The sequence below is a fragment of the Sorex araneus genome, chromosome 10 (genome assembly GCF_027595985.1).
Source record: "Sorex araneus isolate mSorAra2 chromosome 10, mSorAra2.pri, whole genome shotgun sequence".
Lineage (NCBI taxonomy): Eukaryota > Metazoa > Chordata > Mammalia > Eulipotyphla > Soricidae > Sorex > Sorex araneus.
Window position 1 is genome coordinate 58,700,037 of NC_073311.1, and position 17,594 is coordinate 58,717,630.

The window sequence follows — 17,594 nt, forward strand, 5'->3', positions numbered from 1 at the left end:
ATTTAACTTTGGCAAAGTTAATTTACTGTTAAACACTATATGTATTTTTCGGGAATATTACCTCTGCTCATGCATAGAACGGGTAAAGTATACTGCCCCAGAAATTCAGTTCCGACTATTAAATTTTGACTTTGAGCAACGAAACGGATTAAAGCCAGTTCTGGAACCCCAATAACAAATGTGAATGTTTCATTCCATTTTGGATTGAAAGCTGAAATATAAAGAGAGATACAATCAAAGTTTATAGATGCCACCTCTACAGGAGAATATATATCTGTTATTCAAAAATTATGTTTTAAATACCAATAATAGCCTATGTTTCTTAGCCCAATTAAAATCTCAGTACATCCAGTGAGAAAGAGATACAAATAAAATAACCATATTTACTAGTTGTTTGGTATTGCTAGACAGTATTCTAAGAACATCAAGTAAATTATCTTATTCAATCCTCACAGCAATCCCATTAGGGTCACTGCTATCCTGTTGACAGAAAATTGAGTCACAATGGGACATAACTTTCTAACAGTTTCACACACATAGCCACTAGTGGCAAAACAAAAATTCAAACAAATAGAATTTGTTTGAATTGCTTGAATTATTGCCTCATTTCAGGGCAGAAACATTTAATAATTATGCAAAAAATAACCATCATATTAAGACATTTCATTAACAAATAAATTGAGACATGAAGAAGTTAAGTAACGTCACTTTTCTTTGCCAAGGCCTATTATGGGAAGAGCTCCTAGGACAGCTGTTGGATTGAAAGCTAGATAATGAGGACTCTGGAGCCAGATTTTGATCTTTTTTTGAATAGTGCTTTAAAGCTGAAAGTTGATGAGTAATTTAGGTCTCTAGTAAAATGGATTATCCAAAACAACCAGTCTCCTGCCAAACAAGAAATCCAAACAATGTGACCCGAATCATTTAACATTTAAGCAACACTGAATGAAATCAAGCAATTCATGTACAGACCATTCACATAGTCCATTTGGTTCTCAGAGATTCAGAGAGAAATAGATTGTTTTTCACAAAGAACATGCCACACCTACCATGCCAATACTTTTTGTTCTTTGAAGAATTGGAAGCACTGAATACTAATTATACTGTATCTTTGCTTTCTATGGGGATTTGTTGGTATATTTACATTAATTTATAATCCAAAATACAATTTATTCCCATGAAAATATTAATGAGCATTGCCCTATGAAGAGAAAGGAGTGCAAGGGACAGGTTCATGGACATTTCAAAGTGAAAATGTCTGCACAAAATTGACACACAGATTTATTCTCCGTCCAAATTCTATTTTTCTCTATTGCCTCATTTCCTTACTCAATCTCTCTTCCTCTGTCTTTCTCTCTTTTTTCACTCTGTCTCTGTCTCTCTCACACACTCACACACACACACATACGCCATATAATCATGTAAGATTATATGAAAGCAAAAGAAGACAAGAACAGAAAGAAGATATTGTATACAAAAACTGAATAGTTAGAAATGTTTTCCCTTGCAGAACCAAAATTGAAAAATGAGTATCAACCTTAGAACCAGAGAGATAGTACAGGGTTACAACACTTGCCTAGCATACAGCTGTGCCTGGTTCACACACAGCTGGAAGTGGTCCCAAGACCAAAAGGAAATTATTTCCATTCTCCAAATGTCATATATTTCCAAGATTTTTTTGTCTTTCCTTCATCATGCTATCAGTACCTGTGTTGCTAAGCCAGCTTAGAATTCCTCATATCCAGCTTGCTGAACTTTTATTTCTCTTCTTCCTCACATACCCCTCCATTCCTACACTAATGCAACAACTCTTCTTTATAACCTGAAACTAATCTCTCATCACGAAATTGCCTTGACTCTGTCTCGCATTTTTCATTTCTTTCATAAACTACAAATCTCTCTGATTCAAGAGTTACTATTATAACCCTATTTAATTGTATCAATTTTATTTCCAGAAAATAAGGTTTCAAACATCCTATCTTGTTTTTGATGACTTTCCAGGACCACCCAAAAAGATTTTTCATATTTTTTACTCATTATCTTTCTCAAAAACTCCAGTTTCACTCATCTCAAACTTCTTGACTTTCCCTAGCTTACACTGACTTTTCATGTTTACAGTTCACCTTTCTATGACTTGGTGTTTATATTGTTCCCTTTGCCCTGAATACACTTTTCCAAATACCTTTTTAAAAAAGTAACATTATTCATTTTCCAAGAACCATTTCTAGATTTTCTTTTTCCATTATAATTTTTACTACATCTTGGATGTTCATACCAGCCCTGCAATTTGTGTTAATTAAACCACATTCAAATGTGAGCCACAGGTGGTATGCACTGGCCTCAGCACGTTAAAGCATTCACGCCTCTCCAGCATTACAGTTTTACTCATGTCTCATGTCCCGAATGAATATATACTATCCACAACAGTGTCTGCATGTACAATATATAGCAATGTACTTAGCAAACAAAATTTTAGATTGTTTTTTAATACTTAGCACCGAGCTTTTATCAGAGTTCAGCAGTGTTTGATGAGTCAGACTGATTCTCTAAAAAGATACGTTTCCTAAAAGCAAGAAAGTGATCAAAAAATTAAGGGACCTAGAATGGTGAACCATAAGGAATGTACTGAATAAAGCTTCTGTCCATGTTATTACAAAAAAATCAGTAGATGGAGAGAACGAGAGAAAAATAAAGTTTCCCAATATTGACAGCTACTGTATCTGCAAACTGCCATTACAACATGCTTTCAACTTTAAGGGATGTCAAATAAGGTAATATGTTGACATCTCTTCCCATGGATAATGTAGAATGAGGTAGCAAATAAATCTGAAATATTTTTTTCCAGGACCAGCCTTTTACACTAGAAGATGTATGAGAGGTATGGGGTGTGGCAAATAGTGCAGTGGGCATAGCTGGAAATGATCCCACGGGTAAAATGACAAAACTATCCAGGATATTTTAGCCAGCCATACTTTCAGACTCTGAAATGAAGTCCAGAATGCTTGGGGAATTTCCTCACCAGGATTATCCACATAAGAACCAGGTTGAAGCTTATACTAACTAAAAGTCAATCCCAAGAATTTATTCTTTCTCAGTTTTTTTAAACAATCTCAAACTCAGAGAAGAAATGACAGTATTAATTCTGTATTGCATAAAATCATGACATTACAGGCTGTTGGACTGCTGAAAAAAATCCGACCAAAGGAATTTCCTCCACCGGACTTTTTTTCTTCTGGCAAAAGTAACTAAATTATGAATACATGTTACCTGAGAAGGTTCTGTGGCATCTTCAGTCTGAGTCAGAAGCCACAGACCTTTGATCCAAAATAATTCAAACAGTGAGATAAGAATGTGCAACATGCTGTAGCAGAAAAAATCACAAATTCTTTACATATAGGCTAGTAGATTTGCAGTCATCAGCTGTTTCTCAGTTCAGCATTATAAGTGAAAATGTAACAAAGGGGCAAAAAGTGGAAAAGTAGTAATTTGATGGGTCAGGTAAATTTTTCTATCTGTGCTCAGAAACTACATCAAAATATCACATTAAATTATTAATAATTTCTGCAGCATGTAACACCTCAGTCATCTTGAACATAATGTAAAAGCTTTGCCTGATGAATAATAAGTATGTATCAAGACTATTGGCATATAATTTTAAGTCCTCCAACAAGAGGTCACAAGACAGTTGATAAAATTTATAAGGAACTCACCATTTTTTTTAATTACACGAGTCTGCTGTTTGATTCCATCATTTGGAACACCAAAAACTTCTATAATCACGAATACATTAGCTGTACTGGATGGTGCTAAATTGGGAAGCAACTGAACACCACTGATGACCTGCACAAATGTATTTGAACACAAGAATTGAACAGAATACCAAAATGCAGAACCACTTAATTTCAAAATATGTATTCAAAACTAACCAGAAGACTACCAGCTTCTATTAAAAAATTAAGATGGAAGATAATGCAGACTTAACAATTTAATTCTTCTACTCTGAAATATCAATAGAAGACAAAGAACTTGTGTAAATGATTGCATTTCTCCAATGCATTATTATATTAGAATCCACATTGTACAAAATTCAAAATTATTCTTTGCTTCTTTTTTTGTTGTTGTTGTTGTTTTGTTATTATTGTTGAATGGTAAGATTGGTCTGTCTGTCTGTTAGATGTGCTCAGGGTTAACTCCTAGTTCTATGCTCAGAGATCACTTCTGATGGTGCCCAGGGGACCTTATGTGGTACCAGGAATAAAAACTGAGACACATGTAAGGCCAGTACCCTACCTGCTGAAATATATTTCTCTTTGGCCCTCAGCATATTTTTTTAAATAATGTAGAAGTACTGCTATTTATTCAGCCATTGATTAAGCTGATTGAATTGGGCACGAACTCCACATTACTTTTTTTTTATTCTATTTTGAATGTTAAATTTTATTGTTTTATTATTACTTCCCCCCTTTTTGTTGATTTACTGTGAGATACAGCTACAAAGCTTTCATGTTTGAGCTTCAGTCATATAATCATCAAACACCCATCCCTTCACCATGCACACTTTCCACCATCCAAAATCCTCAGTATTCCCCCTCCCCCCCATTCCAACCCTTCCCCTGCCTGTGTGGCAGGCAATTTCCCCCATATTTTCTCTCTACTTTGGTTACATTCAATATTTCAACACCAGTCTCATCATCACTCAAACCTGCCGAAAAGGCAATGTTAGACAATTTGTTTTGTATTGCTTGTTATGGGTATAAAATAATGTCCAGGAAATTCTGAGTCATTCTCTTCCGGAGCTTTAGTTTATAGTCTCTGGGTCTTGGCCATTGATGAGATTACAAGGCACCAGGGGCAATTTGTGGGTGTGACTGCCAAGCTACTGGAAAACTGGGGACCTGGAGGAAGGAGGCCTAGTCCTGATCTAGCAAGCTTAGAGATCTCAGTCACGGGTTCCCGAATATCTGGGTTTTCCTGCCGGTCTGCTCTCTGGTGAGGTTCATCCCATTTTGGGTGAGGCTCATTCAAGCATGTGGAGAGTGGCCTTGGGCATGGCGGTGGTTGAGTTCTGGAGGTTTTTGGCTGCCGGGGTTCTGCTTGGGGCAGGGAGGGAAACTCAACCTGCCCCCCTGAGGTGCCCTGGTGAAGACAGCCCGGCATGGGGTCAGGGCATTCTGTGGTGCTCTCTTCTGGGAGCTTTAGTTTATAGTCTCTGGGTCTTGGCCACTGACAAGATGACATGGCGCTAAAGGCAGTTTGTGGGTGTGACTGTCAAGCTACTGGAGAACTGGGGACCTGGGGGCAGGAGGCCCAGTCCTGATCCAAGCAGGCTTGGAGATCTCAGTCACAGGTTCCCACATGTCTGGGTTTTCCTTCCAGTCCGCTCTCTGATGAGGTTCATCCTGTTTTGAGTGGGGCTCATGCCCTTTTGGGTGAGGTTCGTCCAAGCATGTGGAGAGTGGCCTTGGACATGGTGGGGTTGGGTTCTGGAGGTTTTGGACTGCCTGAGTTCTGCGTGGGGCAGGGAGGGAAACTCAACCCACCCCCCTCCAAGGTGCCCCTGTGAAGACAGCCTGGCGCAGGGTCAGGGCATTCTATGGCCTCTCTTCCAGGAGCTTTAGTTTAGAGTCTCTGGATCTTGACCATTGATGAGATTACATGGCGCCAGGAGCAGTTTGTGGGTGTGACTGCCAAGCTACTGGAAAACTGGGGACCTGAGGGGAGAAGGCCGAGTCCTGACTCAAGCGAGCCTGGGGCTCTAGTCATGGGTTCTCACCTACCTCTGCGCTACAGGTCTTAACTGCATTTTTTGATCTCTTTGAGATTTATGGTCATTACTGGTGCCTGCTAGAACAAATCAAAGATCAATGGGATGACAAGTGATACAAGTGAGATTTATGAGTTTCTAAAATAAGGCCAATAAATGAGCTTATATAGCTGAGCCAGAGGAGGTTTGTGGGTGTGTCTCCCATGTACCTAACTTTTGGCCATTTAATTCTTGGTTAACTTGGCCCCAGGTTGTTGGGGTCTGGGCAAAGACACAGCAGCAATTTTGGGGTATCTGGAAGTCTGAAGGCATCATCAAGCTGCTGATGCACTCACCCCACAGGTACAGGTTTACCTGCTGGAGGCACCGTACCCCCATATATGTTTTTTTTAAGACTATGTTACCATTACTAAAATCCATTGCTTAAAAACATTGTTAGGATCACTTCCTTTTATTCAGTTTTGATTGCTTTGGTCTTATGCAGCAAAAATAGAACAAAATAAAAAATGAATAATGCTCCTGAAAAGTAAGATAAAATTACCAGATGATTTCCTATGACTGCATTTTCTTTCCCAAGTGTCCTACCCACTGTATTATCTCTCCAGCCCTCAGAACTGCATTTTCTGACAGCTTATATGTTTAAGTAACTTAATATGATATCTTGCATTACTCATTGTTGTCTCTATTATCAAAAGTGAGTCTAATAAGGGTGATTACCTAATATTTATAGGAGGAAATGTTTTTATAATAATGTTTAATATGGTAATAATAATTTGATTAATTATTTTACTTGTCAAGCAAATTACCATAGCAAGTATTCATTTTACTTTAAAGATTAGTCCTATCTGAAGGGTGTTGATTAAAGTTGAGAAACTGGTAGATCATAAAGCTAAAGCTGCTTGTTGTAAAAATTAATACATAATTGCAATTTTTGAGGACTGTAATAAGAGGAAAAAATGATTAAATTTGAAAAATTGAAAGAAGAAAGGTAGTGAGGGAGAAATCAAAGAGAGAGGAAGAGAGGGGGCAAGGAAAGGAGTGAGGAAAAAGAACAAAAAAGAAAAATGAAAGAATCTCTCAGGCCACAGAAAAAACAGATCAATCAGATGGAGCCCAGGTTCCGGCAGAGGCCCCGGCCCCAGCCCTAGCCCTGCACGGTTCCTTGAACACAGCCACAAGCAAGGTCGTGACATGGAGTCGAGAGCAGCCCCTGAGTTCTTCTGGGTATGACTCCAAAGCTGAATCAAACCAAACCAAAGAATCACCAACTTATAATGTTTCCTTTCCTAAATCCACATAGTTCTGTAATTCCATGAAAGCAGCGGGTGCAGGTAATTAACAAGTATGGAATGGACATAGATAGCTCAGCATAATTAGGCACCGGGGTAATTAAAAAGAAAACAGCCATCAACAGCCAGAACACATGTACAACAGCCTTCTGACTACTGCTTTGCGGGTACCAGTCTCATAAAGGTGAAGGTTTAATTTTGGTGTATCTCATTCCAAAAATGAACAAACCCTAAGCAAAATAATAATAATAATAATAATAATAATAATAATAATAATAATAATGAATTTGAAAGCTGAAAGAGAATGCAGAAGTTATTGATCAAATAATTTTACATTTGGACTCAAGGAGTCATTTACAAGGACACCCCCTGCTGGCTCGCCACCCCACCCCCCTCCAGGATGGATGTCAAACAGAAACCCTCTATGGACAAGCAAGGAAGCTCTGCTTTATCTACTGGCCTTATGTATGAGATTTGGAACTCAGAAAGTGACACCAGAACTCCTAAAAGTTTGAAAAATCATGAGGCTGGAGCAGTAGCACAGTGGGCAGGGCGTTTGCCTTGCATGCGGCCGACCCGGGTTCGATTCCCAGCATCCCATATGGTCCCCTGAGCACGGCCAGGGGTAATTCCTGAGTGCAGAGCCAGGAGTAACCCCTGAGCATCGCTGGATGTGACCCAAAAAGCAAAAAAAAAAAAAAAGTTTGAAAAATCACTGACCTAATCTGAAAGTCTAGGTTTGTAGAGGATGAAGGATAAAACCAAAGATAAAGATAAAACCTGGCCTTCATCAAGGACCTAAGAAGGACACAGTAAAACTGAGGCTTTCTATCACTGTGCTACAACTACTACCCATGATACAAGTTCTAACGCAATCCCTAAGCTTCCCAGAATAAAGTGAGAGGGAAAGCCCCTCAGGCGACAGCTGTAGGGTCCATGAGTCATGAACACCATCTGCTGCTTGGGAGACCACTGACATCCCTAGCAGGACTGACACCCCTTCACTGACAAACAGGACTTGCCGATATCATATATATTTGTGTCAGGCACTGTAGGTGAGCCTGGAACGGAACACAGGTCCCATCCTTAGGAAATTCTGACAACTGAAGAAAACCAAGTCCAAGACCAAAAGGCAATGTGCTAAGCGCTGTAGTGCAAGCATCCATTGGGTGCGTATTCACAGTATATGTATTCACTTGTGGCATCTGCATTACAATGTCATATGCTAAGTCCCATAGTGCATGCATTTCTATGGAAAAACAGAGAAACACACACAAGTGGGATAATTTTTTTAGTGTACAAAAAATCTCAAATGAGTGATTCCAGAATACTTAAAAGTAAATTGGCACACACGAGGCAGGTGAAGGATAGAACAACAGTCCAGGCAGAGAAAACCTGCAGTATATACAAAACATGAGGGATCACTGCAGGAATAAATGCCTCTACTTAAAGGTTGCAGAGTGGGGTGAATAGCTAAAAGTGGTAAGATATTAGGGCTAGAGAAACACACCACAGTGTGACTCTGAAAGCCACCAAGAGACACAAAGAATTAGGAAATGGGTAGCATAGGTTCACCATTATAGCCAGAACTCTCAGATTGGCTTGGAGAGGATGAATCAGGAGAACGAGAACAGGCTACCTGAGAAACTCTTTAGGAAGCCAAGGAATAGATGTGAGAACAGGAAATAACAGAAGAAAAAAAACCATCAACAGCAAAGGAGAGAAGAGAGACCCAAAGGACATCAAAGACCTTTAAAGAGGCATTTCAGCAGAATTCAGAGACTGACTGACATGGGAAGTGAGGGAGATATGGAAAAAATAATGAGTCCCAATGTTTCAACCCTCTGCCTAATGAGTTGGTGATTTGACTCGATTTGACTCAGTTCAATGAGATTTCCATAAAACAGAAGTTGATCTGAATAGAAAAGAACGTTCAGATTTTGATATTGAGTTTCACCCAACAGTATTTATTGAAGTTGGCTTTTTAAAAGATGACTGAAAGCTCCAAAACTGAGCTCAAATTAAAGATCTGAGCATTGTTGATGGTTAAAACTATGAAGGTCCATGAAAGAACCAAAAAAGAGTATATAATTTGGGAAGAGGACCACAAAATGGCCATAGGCAACATCAACATTTCAGGAGCAGGTAGAGGGACAGGAAGGAGAGAAACAGAGCTGAGAAAGGAGTATGGACACGCAAGGGAAAGTGGTGAGGACCAATAGTGAGAAGCACTGCAGACAACCAAGTGTACGCAGAGGAAGAACCTTAAAGACTGATTCATTCATTCTGGCTGGAAGAACAAGTTGTCAAGCTCTAGCTTAGAACCAGAACAGTGAAACTTCAAATTATTTTTTTTCCTTTCTGTGAAAATGTGAAAATCTGATACCCTTTGTTTTCTACCACAACCAAATGATATAAAATGTGCATTTACACCACTTTACTGTAGGTAAGAGAAGGTATATTACGTCTGGAACATTTTTGATGACATTGCTTTACCAATTGATGATTCATATAATTAAAAAAAATTCTTATACAGAACCATTAGGAATACTAACAGATTATGGCTTTCAAATCACTTGTGATAGTCCCCATATTTAGATTATTCTTCTAATGACATGTTTTTCTAAATGACAGGATGAAGACAAATATGAATTAGGTAGGAAATGGTGTGTCAACTTCAGACATTGTAGGCAAATTATTTGGTAATGTTTCATTAAGAAATGAAAAAAAATGGTTTTTATCATGGCCGATCCAGGTTCGATTCCTCCATTCCTCTCAAAGAGCCCAACAAGCTACGGAGAGTATCCTGCCCGCACAGGAGAGCCTGGCAAGCTACCTGTGGTGTATTCGATATGCAAAAACAGTAACAACAAGTCTCACAATGGAGACGTTACTGGTGCCTGCTTGAGCAAATCAATGTACAATGGGACGACAGAGCTACAGTACAATATTATTGTTGTAGATGCAGTATTATGTCTATTGTAGAATCATCTTTTCCTGCCTTCAGAATATTTACATGTTTCTCTCAGAAGTGTTTATTTATTACCTTCATGTACAGAGTAGACTGGAGCAATAGCACAATGGGTAGGGAGTTTGCCTTGAACTCGGCCAACCCAGGTTCGAATCCTCCATCCCTCTTGGAGAGCTCAGCAAGCTACTGGGAGTATCTTGCCCACACAGCAGTGCCTGGCAAGCTACCCATGGCATATTTATATGCCAAAAACAGTAACGAGTCTCACAATGGAAACGTTCCTGGTGCCCGCTCGAGCAAATTGCTGAAGAACGGGACGACAGTGCTACAGTGCTATAATGTGAAAATGTGAAAGGCACTTTTCCCATCTGAAGGATGCTAAAATAACACCCACCTTGCAATGCCCAATAAAAAATGAACAAAAAGAAACAGAAAGGGCATTAAAGGAAATTAATGAAATTCAAAATATTCGTGTATGTTGTCTAGCTTGGATAATAACCTCCTCAATAGTAAAACAAGCTGTTAATTGTACTAAATTCTTGTATTAAAAATATGGAAAGGATGCCAAAGTTTCAATAACATGTTATATTCAGCTCACTGATCAATATTTTGACTAATCCTAGAAAAGTGTGCCAACAAATCCATTTGTGGATATATCCAATTTCTACCTTTGCACAAGATGCTCCAATTTTAGAGTCAGAAAACCTCCAACATCCAGGAGAAGAGTCAAGGGACACTTAACTGGTCTTCTTTCCTAGAGTGGCCAGTCCAGTCATTTGCATCACATTCATGCTTGTTGTACTCTCTGTTACTTTCTGGAAAACAGTCTCCGCAGGGACTAAGGGCTGGGCTGTGAAGTGGACAAGTTTCTTCCCTGATCCTGTGATAGTTGATACTCAGGAAGAGCTGAGGAAGGAGCCACAGTGGAAATGAAATGTTCTAGAGGTCACAGGATTCTGTGTTGTCTGTCAAGTGGGAGGAGCAAGAGAACTTCCTAGCCCAGAGTCCACAGAACCATGTGTCTTTTGTGGTTGGTTGGTTGGTTGGTTGGTTGGTTGGTTGGTTGGTTGGTTGGTTGGTTGGTTGGTTAAGGGGCCACGCTCCATGGTCTTTAGGGCTTGATCCTGGCTTGGTGCTCAGGGACCACTCCTGACAGTGCTCTGTGGACACTATTGGGGCGCTTGTGATGGAAACTGGATCAGCCACGTGCAAGGCAGTGCCTGAATCCCTGTGCTATGTCTCCTGCCTTAAATAACACTGTCTTAACACCAGGCACAGTTCATCAGGGACAATTTAAATATTTGTCAACATTCCAAAAGAGAACCATCGATATAGTTTTATCAGGAGCAGGTAAAAGAATCCAGGGCGATAACCACTCCATTCAGTTGCTAACAGGTACCAACACAAAATAAAACAGAACTGTTCATAATTAAATAAGCAGGAGGAAAAACACCAGGGGTTTTCCTAAAGAGCCAGTGACATTTAAAAAAGAAAATAAATACAACTTAGATGGGAGTACATTTTAGAAAGTCTTCACTATTAGAAACACTAACTTTGAGGAAAATGTTTTATTCCCAATGTGATCAATCAGTAGGTAAAAGAATAAACATTATGACTTAATCTGTGTAGAGCGTGCTGGATCAGAAATGAACAAAAAGGAAGCAATATGAGGAAAATGGGAGAAGACATAATAGGAAAAAGTGTGTAAGTTAGAATCAGTTAAGAATAAAGAATACAGAGGAAAAGGAAAAGGTCAAAATTAGCAAATCTGGAAGTAGATACTAAAGATAGTAAAGAAAAAAATGTGGGTACTTTTAATTCTAAGTAATCAAGTAATGATTCATTGACAAATGAGGGTTATCTATGTCTCCCGCCTCAAATAGCACATTCTGAAGACTTAATTTAAAGCTGAAAGTGCTGAAGCTTCTGACTAGAAAGAACCAAAAAGACTTTCCTTAAAAAGAACCAAAAAGCATATTTGGGGCTGGAGGGATAGGATAGTTCAGTGGTTAGAATGCTCGTGAGGACAACCTGTTTCAATACTTAACACCCCAGAGGCCCCTGAGCCTACCAGAAGTGAGCCCTGAGCACAGAGCCAGGAGTAACCCTTGCACACTGCTGGGTGTTGAGAAAAACAATTTTTTTTAAGCAGCAGATTTGCAGTTACTGGTCGGCTATACTCAGACTCCATTATAACAATATTAAATGCCTGAAGATAATAAAAATATAACTACGCCTTGGAAATATGGAAAAATTTGACGTCAAGTACTTTTTACAGGAAAGGAATGATTTCTGTGAAAAGTCAATAGCACTTTTCATATATACAGAACGATGCTGGAATTCATCCCCCTTCAATACTCAGGCTATCAAAAATTCTCAAAGCCATCAAGGAAGGAAATTAAACTCAAAATATCAGTGTACATATCTAGTTGAAATAAGAACAATAAAAAAGGTAAATTTCTCATCTTACCCTGATTGTAACCGTAAAAGGACTATTGTCTGCTAATGGTATATTTGGATCAAAGTTTGACGTTTTATCTCTTAAGAATTTTGGCTTCAGAACATAACCCGCACCACCGTTATCCAAAAACTTTCCAGTTTGAAGATCCATAGGCATACCAGGGGTCTGGAAATTTAAGGCCACTGTGAGAAAAAGTATTTCAATACTGTCAGTAAATAGAGGGCACAGTAAAAGCGGTACAGCCAAAGATTTCTAGAAACCCCATCACGAATTATTTCTCTTCAGACACCTTAAAAAGCAATCATCATTAGCCAGGTAGCTTAAGATTTTTTTTAGACAATTCCTCCTCATATCATATTTCTATGTAACATCTTAAATTAACACAAGAAGTTTCAAAGTATTTTCTTTTTTTTATCCTATATAGCATTTATTATGGAAAATGAAATGCAAAAAAATTACATTTTTGAAGGTAAAGCTAAATCATCACATGAACCTCAGTATCTCAAGCATCCATTCAAAATTCAGGTTGCAAATGAAAGTGCAAGTATCTGTAATTTCAAAATCTTGATATATCCTTATATCAATAAATAACATTCCATTTCCCCCCTATGAATGAAGCTTTACTGGTAGGTAAATTTAGGAAAATGAGAATGGCTTAAGAAAACCTTTTACAACTTTTATATATAGATATCATGGACATCATGAAAAGACATAACTTTAGATTCTAATATTAATACTAGTCACAAATTGAATTTGATTTTGACTATTACTGTTTCTTCAGTGATTTTACATTGCACTACACTTTTGGTCTTTCTCAGCTGAATAAACAACACACATAAATTATTATCATTTGACAGCTATAAGAGAAGTTTCAAAGTATTTTCTAGCTTTGAGTTAAAAACCCAAACAGCTACGTGCCTGTCAGGTACCATTCAGAAAATATGAGTAAAGGAAATCAGTGCATTAAATGTCAGGTGGGAAAACACCAACCATATTATAACTTTCAGGTCCAAAGGGGTTATGCTATCATTTGAGGAGGAAGTGAAAAATGAGCAGTGGGACTCTGCCCTTCTCGGCAAACTCCAGGCCAGCAGGCCACAATTCAGCTGCAAAAAAAAAAAATTACCTTTCTGACAGGCTAATGCCAGGACTATACTAGATTGACATTCTTCAGCCTTTTGACTTCAATGAACCAATCACCTCTCATGCATTCTAGTCCATGGTGTTGGTAGTTGAAGAATAATAACAGGGAATAGGAAGAGTTAGGGAGAAAATATTAATCAATTTTTAATAATCTGAATGCACAGTGCATGTAAACAAGGTAGAAATCACTTGATTTGAAGGGGGGATCCTTAACAAATCTTTTAAGCAAGGGATTTAGTTGATCTTCAGCTTCCTCTTATGACCAATTTGGTTGGCTTTTCCTCTTCCTCTATTTCTCATGCTAATATTTCAGAAATTTAACTCTGTGCCCATCGTTCAACTGCATTTAGCTCTCCAATGCATCTAGGAATAACTAATTTTTTTGTGTGGGGGGAAATGATTCATCATTATTCCCTGACCCAGAAATACAAAGGACAAAAAAAATTCTTGACAGGAAGTTCTTTTCATGAAACTTGCATTAATTCACAGAATAAATTTTAAAAAACAAATACCTATACGACTTACCCATTTGACAACCAATATTCCAAAATTCTTGAGGATTAAAATTGGAAGAATTTGTTCTTGTTGAATCGGGATATATTCTGGTGATAAACATCTGAGTATGATAAATAAATTCCTGAACTAAAAGAATTAAAAGACAGTTAAATGTTGCAAATAAAGTTATAATTATATATTATATACATAATTATATAATAGCATCATAATGTATTATGTTAACACATGTGTAACTGTTATGTATTATGTACAAAAATATTTGTGAAATCCACAGAAGTCAAAATATACCCAGGTCTCCATGTTTGACAATGTAATTCACTGCTTTGAGAAGGTAGCCACTTTTATTATATAATTTGATGTGTCAAAATAATTAGATGAATTATTTATTTTTCTTACATACAAATAAATTAACTTTGACAAAGTATAAAAATAACAAAGTTAAGTATTTCCTTTTAAGAAACAAAAACAATACATTTACCCATTTATTTTTTACTTCAATTTTCACATTAAGACTGAATCGCACAGGCAAGAAAAATAGCTCACAATAAGCCAATCTTATTGCCGACATACTGAAGGCCTATTTGACCCCCAATACCTCATGGTCCACCCAGAACTGCTAAGAACACCCCCAATGCACAGGACTGAGAGTAAGCCCTGTACCTTGCTTGGTGAGACCCTAAAATAAACAAAAGCAATCACATATAAGTCATATAAAACTATAATGTAGTTATAATTAAAGTTTGTGGTACATATAATTAATGCACTAATGTAGCTGAATATTTGACAGTCTTAGGGTAGGAAGGGACCTTAAACCTAACCAATTCAACTCCCAACCATATTGTCTTCCAGAAAAATCTATTCAAGTTTTTTCACTTGTCCACTGAAAAAAGGAATTACTACCCTCCCAATACTTACTAATTCAATGTTTTCCTTTCCATAAGGTCTACACTTTTGTTTTTGAATCACCATGATAGGGCATTACAAAATTGTTCATGACTGTGTTTTAGTCACACAATGTTCCAACACCCATCCCTTCACCAGTGTAATTTTCTAGCACCAGTGTCCCCAGTTTCCCCCCACCACCCCACTTCAAGCCATTCCCCACCTCAGTCTGCCTCGATGGCTGGCACCTCTATTCTCTCTTTTTTTCTCTTTTTCTCTCTCATTTTAGGCATTATGGTTTGCAATACAAATGCTGAAAGTTATCATATAAAATCCTTTACCTGCTTTCAAGACTCAATTCTTGTCTAGAGTGATCATTTCCAAATAATGTTGTCATAATAGATCCTCCTCTATCTTAACTATTCTCCATTTCCCACTCCATTGACCAACCATTGACCAGACCTCCGGGCCCATTTTCCTTGGCCTTGGATATTAGTTTCATATTGTTTTTTTTAATATCCCACAAATAAATGCAGTCATTCTATATCTGTCCCTTTCCTTCTGACTCATTTCACTCAGCATGATACTCTCCAAGTCTACCCCTTTATAGGCTAATTTCCTGACCTCATTTTTCATAACAGCTATGTAGTATTCCATTGTGTAGGTATGCCATAGTTTCTTTACCAATACACCTGTTCTTGGGTACTCAGGTTGTTTCCAGATTCTGGCTAATGTGAACAGTGCAGCAATGAAAACAGAAATGCAGATGGTGTTTCTGCTATGTTTTTAAAGCCCCAGGGTATATTCCCAGAAGTGGTATTTCTGGGTCAAATGGGATCTCAGTTTCTAAATTTTTGAGAAATGTCCATATTGTTTTCCAAAAAGGCAGGACCAGTGGGCATTCTAACCGGTAATGAATGAGGGTCCCTTTCTCCCTGCATCCATGCCAGCACTGTCTGTTCTTGTTCATTTGGATGTGTGCCAGTCTCTGTGGGGTGAAATGATATCTCATTGTTGTTTTGATTCACATCTTCATGATGATTAGTTATGTAGAGGATTTTTTCATGTGCCTTTTGGCCATTTGAATTTCTTCTTTGAGAAAGTATCTATACATTTCTTCTGATTTTTTGATGGGTTGGGTGTTTTTTTCCTGTAAATTCTACCGGTGCCTTGTATATCATTGATATTAATCCCTCATCAGATGAGTATTAAATAATTCCAATTCCATGGGCTGTCTTTGTATCTTGGTCACTGTCTTTTGAGGTGCAGAAGCTTATTAATGTAGTCCCATTTGTTAATCTTTGAAGTGGTGTTTCATCTTTGAAGATGCCTTGAGCTTCTTCGTGTGGAGGGCTTTGCCTATATTTTCATCCATGTATTTTTTAGATTTAGGTCTGATGTTTAGCTCTTTAATTCATTTTGATCTAACCTGTGCATGGCATTAGGTAGAGGTCAGAGTTCATTTTTTTTTTTTTGCATGTAGCTGTCCAATTTTCCAGCACCATTGTTTAAAGAGGCGTTCCTTGATCCACTTCATATTTCTTACTCCCTTATCAAAGATTAGGTGTTTATATATTTTAGGGTTTGTGCTTATTCCATTGCTCTGCAGGTCTGTCTTCATTCCAAGACCACACTGTTTTAATTACTTCTGCTTTGTAGTAGAGTTTGAAGTCAAGGAAGGTGATGCTTCCCATCTTCTTTTTCCCAAGGATTGCTTTAGCTATTTGTGAGGGGTTTTTTTTTCTCTATATAAATTTCAGGAGTGTTTGATCAATTTCTTTGGAAAATGTCATGGGTATCCTTATAGGTATTGCATTGAACCTGTATAATGCTTTGGGGAGTATTGTCATTTTAACAATGTTAATTCTCCCAACTCATGAGCAGGGAATGTGTTTCCATTTCCTCGTGTTCTCTTTTATTTCTTGAAGTAATGTTTTGTAGTTCCTTTCTACAGGTCCTTTACCTCCATAATTAAGGTGATTCTGAGGCACTTAATTTTCTGTGGCACAATTGTGAACGTAGTTGTTCTTTTAATATCTATTTCTTATTATTCATTATTTGCATACAGAAAAGCTGTAGACTTTTGGGTATTTATTTTGTAGCCTGCTACTATACTGTACAAGTCTATTGTTTCTATTGCTTTTTGGTAGAGGCTTTAGAGTTATCTAAGTATAGTATCATGTCATCTGCAAATAGTGAGGCATTGCCTGTAATAGCTTCTTCTTCTTCTATAATTGCTATGGCATGTACTTCCAGTACTATATTGAACAAAGTTGACAAGAGCGGGAATCCTTGTCCTGTCCCTGATCTCTGAGGGAAGGCTATTAGTTTTTCCCCATTGAGAATAATGCTTGCTGTAGGCTTGTGGTAGATGTCTTTGGCTATATTAAGGAAAGTTCCTTCGAATCCCATTTTGTTGAGGTTTTTTTTTCATCATGAATAGATGTTGGATGTTATCAAAAGCTTTTTCTGCATCTATTGATATGATCTTTTTTTATCTTTCCTTTTGATTATACGGTGTATTGTGTTGATTGTGTATTGACTTGCAAGTGTTAAACCATACTTGCA

General features: G+C 37.8%; 1 protein-coding gene across 1 annotated transcript in view; it reads right to left on the reverse strand.

The window, feature by feature from the left end:
- The window catches only part of PLCZ1 (phospholipase C zeta 1), a 41,468-nt gene that overhangs the window by 737 nt on the left and 23,137 nt on the right, over positions 1 to 17,594 (reverse strand). The window contains exons 8-11 of the mRNA XM_055117983.1: positions 14,154 to 14,270; positions 12,495 to 12,667; positions 3,711 to 3,840; positions 62 to 211 (exon numbers count right to left, since the gene is read on the reverse strand). Of these exons, the coding sequence (XP_054973958.1) occupies positions 62 to 211; positions 3,711 to 3,840; positions 12,495 to 12,667; positions 14,154 to 14,270 (570 nt within the window). The remainder of the gene's footprint in view (positions 1 to 61; positions 212 to 3,710; positions 3,841 to 12,494; positions 12,668 to 14,153; positions 14,271 to 17,594) is intronic.